The 10,348-nt window shown below is 38.0% G+C and overlaps 1 protein-coding gene across 3 annotated transcripts; it reads left to right on the plus strand.

Annotated features, from left to right (window-relative positions):
- Nucleotides 1-247: 247 nt before the first annotated feature.
- Nucleotides 248-10,089, plus strand: LOC124258799 (gamma-interferon-inducible lysosomal thiol reductase-like). Of its 3 annotated transcripts, XM_046692886.1 has the most exons (7): nucleotides 270-358; nucleotides 2,856-2,897; nucleotides 4,438-4,525; nucleotides 7,796-7,963; nucleotides 8,695-8,769; nucleotides 9,057-9,164; nucleotides 9,726-10,089. In XM_046692886.1, exons 3-7 carry the CDS (start codon nucleotides 4,454-4,456, stop codon nucleotides 9,987-9,989), a joined length of 687 nt encoding a protein of 228 aa, XP_046548842.1. In that variant the 5' UTR covers nucleotides 270-358; nucleotides 2,856-2,897; nucleotides 4,438-4,453; the 3' UTR covers nucleotides 9,990-10,089. The 3 variants fall into 3 exon arrangements, with proteins under 3 accessions (XP_046548843.1, XP_046548842.1, XP_046548844.1); XM_046692888.1 differs by lacking the exon at nucleotides 4,438-4,525 and having other exon boundaries at nucleotides 273-358; XM_046692887.1 differs by lacking the exons at nucleotides 2,856-2,897; nucleotides 4,438-4,525 and having other exon boundaries at nucleotides 248-358.
- The last annotated feature ends 259 nt before the right edge of the window (nucleotides 10,090-10,348 follow it).

Genomic DNA, 10,348 nt, shown 5'->3' on the forward strand with positions numbered 1-10,348 from the left:
GACACCAGAAATGGGTTTCACACAATGTACCCGGCGTGACGAGCGAACTAACCACTAGGTTACCCCACCGCCCGCAATTATATAAGAAATTAAATATAAATAAATACAAAATAAACCGAATCTAAAAAAACCAATAACCATGTAAATAATGTTGTGACAGTGTGTCTAGGATACGTTAGTAAAGTAGATACAGTAAGATGAGAACTTTCAGTATTCACGTTGTATGTTGTAAACAGTTCTGTAAGCATGTTCTGAATGAAAAGCCCGTGCGGGTCGTGTGGCATTATGCGCTAGTTCGGCTGACACTCCATGGGGATACCTGGTGTACAGGGATAATGCCGTTGGTTGGAAATTGAAGGTATGTACTTTTATTGATAAGTGTTTCAATGGTTATTTCAGGTGTCACGTGCATAGTTTGAATATTCAGAGCAGACGATGTGCATCATTAGAATAGTCTGTGAAATAGCCTGATGAATAATTGTTTTGATACGAATAGTCCATAGGCGCCCGACTCTGATTTATTTATAAGTATGACCTATATATATATATATACATGTAGGTCATACTTATAAATATATCAGAGTCGGGCGCCTATGGAATAGTCACACTTGCACGTCAAGGATTACTGATAGATCACTTTAAGATTCATTTGCATACACCTAGATTTCAACGTCGTCATATGAGCGAAATATTCTCAAGCACGACGTAAAACCCAATTTCACCACACCTCACCTAGATTTCAGAGGTGTTAATAGGAACACTGAGTTTATCACAAGACTGTACTCATGCAAGCACAGTAATACTCACGATATATACTCTTAAAAATAGGGGAACCTGAACTTTCAATTTGGATAGGAAGTATAGGCGTGTACAAATTGATTGACTGATAATTAAAAGTTCAGTAGGTGTTCGGGCAACTCGGCCCATTTACACCTTGCCCATCATAAAGGTTTGCTAAGTTTCTAAACTTTTATATAGTAGTAAAGCTGCCACACGCCTTAGTATTATCAAGACTGACATTCTGAACTTCACGGCGAACGATATACTTTGAGCACAATAGTCCAGTCAATGAGATGTCAATATTGAGAGCTGGAAGAGATTCCACCATCGCCTTACGTTGATTTACACATTTTTGGCAATGCAGTAAATAATGAGCCACATTATCTACTTGATTGCACACTGTGCAATTTGCGGAAATATCTTTCTTAATAATATTAAGATCTGTCCCAAAGACGAAGACTGGTTAAAAGAACCTCTTCTCTATCGTTGTTTCTAGATAATTTGATTTAGACACAAAAGGCTCGATGCCATAGAGATGGCGTACTTCTATGGATGAGGTCCATCTCTGTTGTCCATCTCTGTTGCCTACGTTTTTGAAGAGTATATAGGGCGGTGGGGTAGCCTAGTGGGTAAAGCGTTGGCTCGTCACGCCGAAGGCCCGGGTTCGATTCCCCACATGGACACAATGTGTTAAGCCCATTTCTGGTGTCCCCCGCCGTGATATTGCTGGAATATTGCTAAAAGCGGCGTAAAACCAAACTCAGTCAGTCAGTCAGTGAAGAGTATATAATATGGTTATATCAAGCCATCAGTTGAATGTCTTGAAACGATGGATTGCCACACAATAGATTTCTTGTTGTTTATGAACTCATATTCACGAAGAAACGCACCACATTGGGGTTGGTTAATGTAATTGTAGTAGACTATGTATAATTGTAGCAGAGTGTGTATAGCAGACTATTACGAGTGTGTATAGCAGACTATTTTGAGTGTTTATAGCAGACTATTAGGAATGTGTATAGAAGACTACTTTGAGTGTTTATAGCAGACTATTAGGAATGTGTATAGCAGACTATTATGAGTGTGTATAGCAGACTATTAGGAGTGTGTATAGAAAACTACTAGTATTATGAGTGTGTATAGCAGACTATTAGGAGTGTGTATAGCAGACTATTATGAGTGTGTCTAGAAACCTACTAGTATTATGCGTGTGTATAGCAGACTATTAGGAATGTGTACAGCAGACTATTATGAGTGTGTCTAGCAGACTAAAATGAGTGTGTATAGCAGACTTTTAGGAATGTGTATAGCAGACTATTCGGAATGTGTATAGCAGACTATTATGAGTGTGTATAGCAGACTATTAAGAGTGTGTCTAGCAGACTATTAGGAATGTGTATAGCAGACTATTAGGAGTGTGTATAGCAGACTATTATGAGTGTGTATAGCAGACTATTAAGAGTGTGTCTAGCATACTATTAGGAATGTGTATAGCAGACTATTATGAGTGTGTCTATTTTTATAGATCCCTCTCCTGACGTGCTCGTGCTACCCTCTTCATTATTAGATCTCTTTTGATGAAAATCTTACTGCCTGACCACACCCTCTGGTCTTTCCTCCTGTTTGTAATCAGGTTTTGTTTGGTGGTGTTACCATAATTAACGTACAATATTATGTTTTGCTTGAACCCGAGGTTTAGCGGGGAAGCGAGGGATTCTATGGCTGTTAGCAATGTCAGAGGATGTAATGTATATTCATTTTGCATTTGCCACGTCAAGAATAAGTTGGTTTGTATTTTCTCCCTGCTTCTTAGGTATACCCGTCTTTCGGATATTGTTACCCCCGGAGTGTTGTTCTAACTTTGTCCTTCTGGTTCTTCTGCACAATAGCTTTCTCATGTGTGATGGCTGGTTTGATCGCCTCACCAACAGCAGCTCCTATCGTAGAACAGTCTTATCTTGTAAAGCCACCAAGAATTGCGTGATAAACGAGCTAGTATTAGTTGTTTTTTGGTTTTTTAGTTTTAACATTTTTATGTCCCAGTACATGTTACATCGACCATTCTTTCTTTGCAGATATTACATATAGATAAGTAGGCATAACTACATAATACACAGGTAGGCCTCTGTTATACATAGTGTTGTTTCGTGTTGTATATACATTACAACTTGTGTATGTTTGACTGCATCTGGTAACATGCAAGTATATAAGTCGTTTAACATTACCCATTGTTTCTCAACAGATGTTTACATGTACATAAGTATACATAGTACAGTGCATGAAAACGTCTACTGCATGTTTGACTATTTCTAATCACCTGAAAGGCATAAATCATTTTTACATTAAAGTGTACTCTTTAAAGTTTACAATTAAATATTGAACTACAAGTCTAAATAGCCTGCGGAAAGAGGACCAAAATGTACAAAATTGGGACTGATTGTTGTTTGTAAAGGTGATAAATGTGCATGCTTGATAGTAACTTAATATTTCTTTTTGAATGCTTTTAAAATTAGGTTTTCTCCCTTTTCTGCTCATATTGTAATTATTTTGTTTCACCATGAGACAAATGGCATTAAGTGGATTATTATTTCTCCCCTTAAAACCAAACATAATATTTTCTGGTGTTAAGTCAATGTATCCCTTAGCCAACCCTTCTAACCATTTGGCCATCTCTTTTAGCTAGTATTAGGTTCATGAGCAGCAAATACTACATTCGCAATGTCATAACAATCTTCATTCCTTAGGTTTCCATATATACTACTAAAAATATCGTTCAAAACATACGATTCTTCTTTCAAATCTCTCTGGGGCTTACTGGGAGTTCCTGCTTGTGAGTAGTATATTATAATCAAAGTTAATACGACTGCCAAGATTGTCCGAGAAGATAGTTAACTTTAACATTTTAAGTAATGTGTTAAATGCAAAATATGTATGTTAAATGCAAAATGTGTCTGTTAAATGCAGAATATGTATGTTAAATGCAAAATATGTATGTTAAATGCAAAATATGTTTGTTAAATGCAGAATATGTATGTTAAATGCAAAATATGTATGTTAAATGCAAAATGTGTATGTTAAATGCAGAATATGTATGTTAAATGCAAAATGTGTATGTGAAATGCAAAATGTGTATGTTAAATGCAAATTATGTATGTTAAATGCAAAATGTGTATGTTAAATGCAGAATATGTATGTTAAATGCAAAATGTGTATGTTAAATGCAGAATATGTGTATTAAATGCAAAATGTGTATGTTAAATGCAGAATGTGTGTGTTAAATGCAAAATGTGTATGTTAAATGCAGAATATGTATGTTAAATACAAAATGTGTATTTGTGTGTTAAATGCAGAATATGTATGTTAAGCGCAAAATGTGTATGTTAAATGCAAAATGTGTATGTTAAATGCAGAATATGTATGCTAAATACAAAATATATATGTTAAATGTACAGTGTACATTATCAGGATCATTTTGGCGAACGTACACTCTCTGTACAGCTATGATTTACTAGGTCATCACGCGTTTGCAAACATCTCATTTCTCATAACGTTTCTAGGTAAACTGAAATAGTTAATTTGCGACGACCTAAGATAGCCATGGGAACAGCCAGATGCATCGTTGAACAGTTCACCTGCAATGTTTTATATCTGTCTCAGTGTGTCAGTGCTGTTCATGATGGGGTGTCGAGGTATTGTAGCGTTATTGGTTTGTATCGTCGGACTCGCTGCTGCTGCCCCATGTTTGGTGAGTGAGACATTTTAACACTTCATTTACAACAGTGAATAGAAAGTTTGAACCATCATGAATTTGCTGCGTTGAAAGTTCAAATTAAATGTTAATCGGGAAATCGGTCGATAAAAGAACTTCGTATGAAACCAACAAACAGCAAAGCATTGTGATATGTTCAACAACTGAAGTTTACAAATTCATACAAATCACAATATTACAGTGGCAATACAATATTACAGCGGCAATACAATATTAGAGTGGTAATACAGTATTAAAGCGGCAATACAATATTACAGCGGCAATACAATATTGCAGTGGCAATACAATATTACAGCGGCAATACAATATTACAGCGGCAATACAATATTACAGCGGCAATACAATATTACAGCGGCAATACAATATTACAGCGGCAATACAATATTACAGCGGCAATACAATATTACAGCGGCAATACAATATTACAGCGGCAATACATATTACAGCGGCAATACAATATTACAATGGGCATTTACAGCGGCAATACAATATTACAGTGGCAATACAAATAGTGGCAATACAATATATAGTGGCAATACAATATTACAGCGGCAATACAAATTAGTCGCAATACAATATTAGAGTGGTAATACAGTATTAAAGCGGCAATACAATATTACAGCGGCAATACAATATTGCAGTGGCAATACAATATTACAGCGGCAATACAATATTACAGCGGCAATACAATATTACAGCGGCAATACAGTATTAAAGCGGCAATACAATATTACAATGGCAATACAATTTACAGCGGCAATACAATATTAGTGGCAATACAATATTACAGTGGCAATACAATATTATAGTGGCAATACAATATTACAGCGGCAATACAATATTACAGCGGCAATACAGTATTAAAGCGGCAATACAATAGTACAGCGGCAATACAATATTGCAGTGGCAATACAATATTAAAGCGGCAGTACAATATTACAGCAGCAATACAATATTACAGGGGCAATACAGTATTAAAGCGGCAATACAATTTTACAGTGGCAATACAGTATTAAAGCGGCAATACAATATTACAGTGGCAATACAATTTACAGCGGCAATACAATATTATAGTGGCAATACAATATTACAGTGGCAATACAATATTATAGTCGCAATACAATATTAGAGTGGTAATACAGTATTAAAGCGGCAATACAATATTACAGCGGCAATACAATATTGCAGTGGCAATACAATATTACAGCGGCAATACAATATTACAGCGGCAATACAGTATTAAAGCGGCAATACAATATTACAATGGCAATACAATTTACAGCGGCAATACAATATTATAGTGGCAATACAATATTACAGTGGCAATACAATATTATAGTGGCAATACAATATTACAGCGGCAATACAGTATTAAAGCGGCAATACAATAGTACAGCGGCAATACAATATTGCAGCAATACAATATTAAAGCGGGCAATATTACAGGGGCAATACAGTATTAAAGCGGCAATACAGTATTAGTGGCAATACAATATTAAAGCGGCAATACAATATTACAGTGGCAATACAATTTACAGCGGCAATACAATATTACAGTGGCAATACAATATTACAGTGGCAATATTATAGTGGCAATACAATATTACAGTGGCAATACAATAGCGGCAATACATATTAAAGCGGGCGGCAATACAATATTATGGCAATACAATATTAAAGCGGCAGTACAATACAGCAGCAATACAATATTACAGGGCAATACAGTATTAAAGCGGCAATACAATTTTACAGTGGCAATACAGTATTAAAGCGGCAATACAATATTACAGTGGCAATACAATTTACAGCGGCAATACAATATTATAGTGGCAATACAATATTACAGTGGCAATACAATATTATAGTCGCAATACAATATTAGAGTGGTAATACAGTATTAAAGCGGCAATACAATATTACAGCGGCAATACAATATTGCAGTGGCAATACAATATTACAGCGGCAATACAATATTACAGCGGCAATACAATATTACAGCGGCAATACAATATTACAGCGGCAATACAGTATTAAAGCGGCAATACAATATTACAATGGCAATACAATTTACAGCGGCAATACAATATTATAGTCGCAATACAATATTACAGTGGCAATACAATATTACAGCGGCAATACAGTATTAAAGCGGCAATACAATATTACAATGGCAATACAATTTACAGCGGCAATACAATATTACAGTGGCAATACAATATTACAGTGGCAATACAATATTATAGTCGCAATACAATATTACAGCGGCAATACAATATTACAGTGGCAATACAATATTACAGCGGCAATACAATATGACAGTGGCAATACAAAGTAGAGTGGCAGTACAAATTCAAAGGCCGTGTTATACAAAAGCTGTGATTATAGCAATAAAGACATAGATGATAATATTCACCCCGAGCTCACTGCAGCACTGGTAATGTTTTCTAAACAGGCTGAGTATCAAGGGTAAGGCTGATGTCCACACCAGTGCTGGTCATCTGGTAACTTGAGAGGTTATGTGAGATGAGAGGCAGGAGTTTGTCCTAATATAGCTAAGAAAACGCTAGCAGATCTTTCTAAATGTTCTCTGCATCACGGGACAGGCATGTACAGGGTTGTAGTACATTCCAGAACTGTGTCTAAATATAGCCTAGGTCTAAAAGTAGAGCACACCACTGCACCGCCCCTCCCAACACACACCCACCCCACACCGAATGTCAACAGGTACAACGTATTACATTTGGATCATTGTTACACAACGAGTAACACATACCACCAAGACAAGACCCGTTTAAAGATACCCATAGTATGGTACCATTACAATGAAAACTTGGTATCTTAAGCTCCAATTAAAGATAGTCATCGCGTCAGTTTAAATCAGTGGCAGACCTTAAGTAACACATGTCCCCATTATGGCGCAATTGAATGCACTGTACGCACACATCAGCGGTATTAAATGTTCAAAAAACATTCTCGCAAAAGATCACCAGCAATTAATTGAATTATTATGGTAATGTCATGTGTTTTGTTACAGATCGAAATCGATCGATAAAATCGAACTCCTATTATCAACCTGAGAAGAATACGTTTAGACCAGAGAAGTATCAGTTTTTCTTAAAAACACAAAATTACAACTTAAGCGTCTATGTATGAGCGTGATTCTATGTAGGAGGTATTTCAGTTTTCTACAGGAACGTTTGTTTAGTGTTTTATTTTAGTTTGTACCCTCTAAACGTTCTGTTTCAGGATTGTGTTGAAGACACTACCTCTGCAGAACCGGTTGACCTTGTTCTGTATTATGAGTCCATGTGCCCCTACTGTCGCAAGTTCATTACCACCCAGCTCTACCCTGCCTTTACCGCACTTCCTTCGAGTGTTCTCAATCTCACAATAGTGCCCTACGGTAATGCCAGGGTAGGTATATTCTGTCTTGTGTTCTGAATGTCACAATAGTGCCCTACGGTATTGCCAGGGTAGGTATATTCTGTCTTGTGTTCTCAATGTCACTATAGTGCCCTACGGTAATGCCAGGGTAGGTATATTCTGTCTTGTGTTCTGAATGTCACAATAGTGCCCTACGGTAATGCCAGGGTAGGTATATTCTGTCTTGTGTTCTCAATGTCACTATAGTGCCCTACGGTAATGCCAGGGTAGGTATATTCTGTGTTGTGTTCTGAATGTCACAATAGTGCCCTACGGTATTGCCAGGGTAGGTATATTCTGTCTTGTGTTCTCAATGTCACTATAGTGCCCTACGGTAATGCCAGGGTAGGTATATTCTGTCTTGTGTTCTCAATGTCACTATAGTGCCCTACGGTATTGCCAGGGTAGGTATATTCTGTCTTGTGTTCTCAATGTCACTATAGTGCCCTACGGTATTGCCAGGGTAGGTATATTCTGTCTTGTGTTCTCAATGTCACAACAGTGCCCTACGGTAATGCCAGGGTAGGTATATCCGGTCTGGTGTTGTCAATGTCACAACAGTGTCCTACGGTAATGCCAGGGTAGGTATATTCTGTCTGGTGTTGTCAGTGCCAGGGTAGGTATATGTCACCATAACATACGTGAATAAGTAAATAAATCTGAATGACTGACACACAAACAGAAGAAATGTATCTGCTGTTGTACATATTAAACTATTTCAGGAACGGCAGCAGAACGGCAGCTGGGAGTTTGCCTGTCAGCACGGCCCCGTGGAGTGTCTTGGTAACCTGATCGCCGTGAGTTGGAGAGTGCCTTTATTACAGTTATAAAACATGTTCAACAATACAACTCCTTACTTCGATTACAGTAGCATGTGTTATTGAACCTGAATAGGAGATCTCACTGCACCTCATTATGCCATTAATGTAGTGATTTCCATGATAATCTGGTTCTTTCATAGTTTCTCTTCCGGCATGTGCCCTTAACTATACTTCATATATCCAGGCATGTATACTGCACCTGGTTATGAAAAGAATGTATTGATTTCTGTGAAAGAAATTGTCATTTTATATTTTCTCTTCAGGCATGTGCCCTGAACTACACTTCATATCAAGCCGAAGACTACATGCCCTTCATCAACTGCATGGAGCTCAGCACGACTCATGGTCAAGAGTTGTCCGCCCTACACAAGGTACCACCCCGTCCTTATCATTTGGATCATGTTCAGATCACCCTTGTAAACATTCTAATGGACCGTACGTGACGTTGGGATATCGTAGTGGGTTATTATGACGTCTCTCATAGAGAATACTACACGAAGTCTCATTACATACGAATTATGCGAAACGAGCGTCCTTCCTATGGTATCTGACCGAGCGTGCGCGAGGTCAGAAACCATAGGAAGGTCACGAGTTTCGTATAATTCGTAGGTAATGAGACCGAGTGTGGTATTTTATTTATTACCCACGTCTTACATGCATTGAATTGACAAAATAGCGTATTTTCTGTATTGTTATGTGCGCAAGGGGTTATCGTTCACGGGCCAATGACTATGCATTTGACTCACTCGTTGTTGTATCGCCGTACATGCGCATGCAAGTAACTCAGAGAAAGTAGCAATGAAGGCTGCTCGTAGATGGAGCATGCTGTTCGTAAGCGTTTGGGACCTCCTTGTTCAGTGACTGCGTTATAAAATAAATAAATAAATAAATAAGACACAGTCCAGCAATACAGAACCTCGTCTTCGTTTCAGTGTGCGGCTGCAAACAATGTGTCCGAGGACGACGTACTGACTTGTATGAAGAACAAAGATGGCGGGAATCTGATGCACGAGATGGCGCTGGAAACGGAAGCTGCTAAAGTCCACTATGTCCCCTGGATTGTCGTGAACGGCCAACACACTACAAGCATACAAAACAGCGCCTACAAAGAGCTGATGGGTTTTCTCTGTAAGACGTACACCGGGCCACAACCGACTGCCTGTAAAGACCTTCCCAAACCACAGGTCGTGGGGTGATGTCCTTGATACCGAGACACGTGGGATGTGGCAGCAACATCTTTAATACGTTTGCATGGGGACATTGACCATATGGGTATTAAAATATTGCTATTCGTTAGCGTCAGTTTTCTGTATATTGACCCTTGTGTGTATGTTAATTGCAAAATGTACGTTATCATGATCATTTTGGAAAACGTACAACTCTCTACATTTATGATTAGCTACGTCATCATACGTTTGCTAACATCTCATACCTTGCCTAAGTAAACTGAGTGAGTGAGTTTGGTTTTACGCCGCGTTTAGCAATATTCCAGCAATATCACGGCGGAGGACACCAGGAATGGGCCTCACACGTGCCCATGTGGGGAATCGAACTC

The sequence above is a fragment of the Haliotis rubra genome, unplaced genomic scaffold (genome assembly GCF_003918875.1).
Source record: "Haliotis rubra isolate DU_JTF1 unplaced genomic scaffold, ASM391887v1 Scf70, whole genome shotgun sequence".
Taxonomy (NCBI): domain Eukaryota; kingdom Metazoa; phylum Mollusca; class Gastropoda; order Lepetellida; family Haliotidae; genus Haliotis; species Haliotis rubra.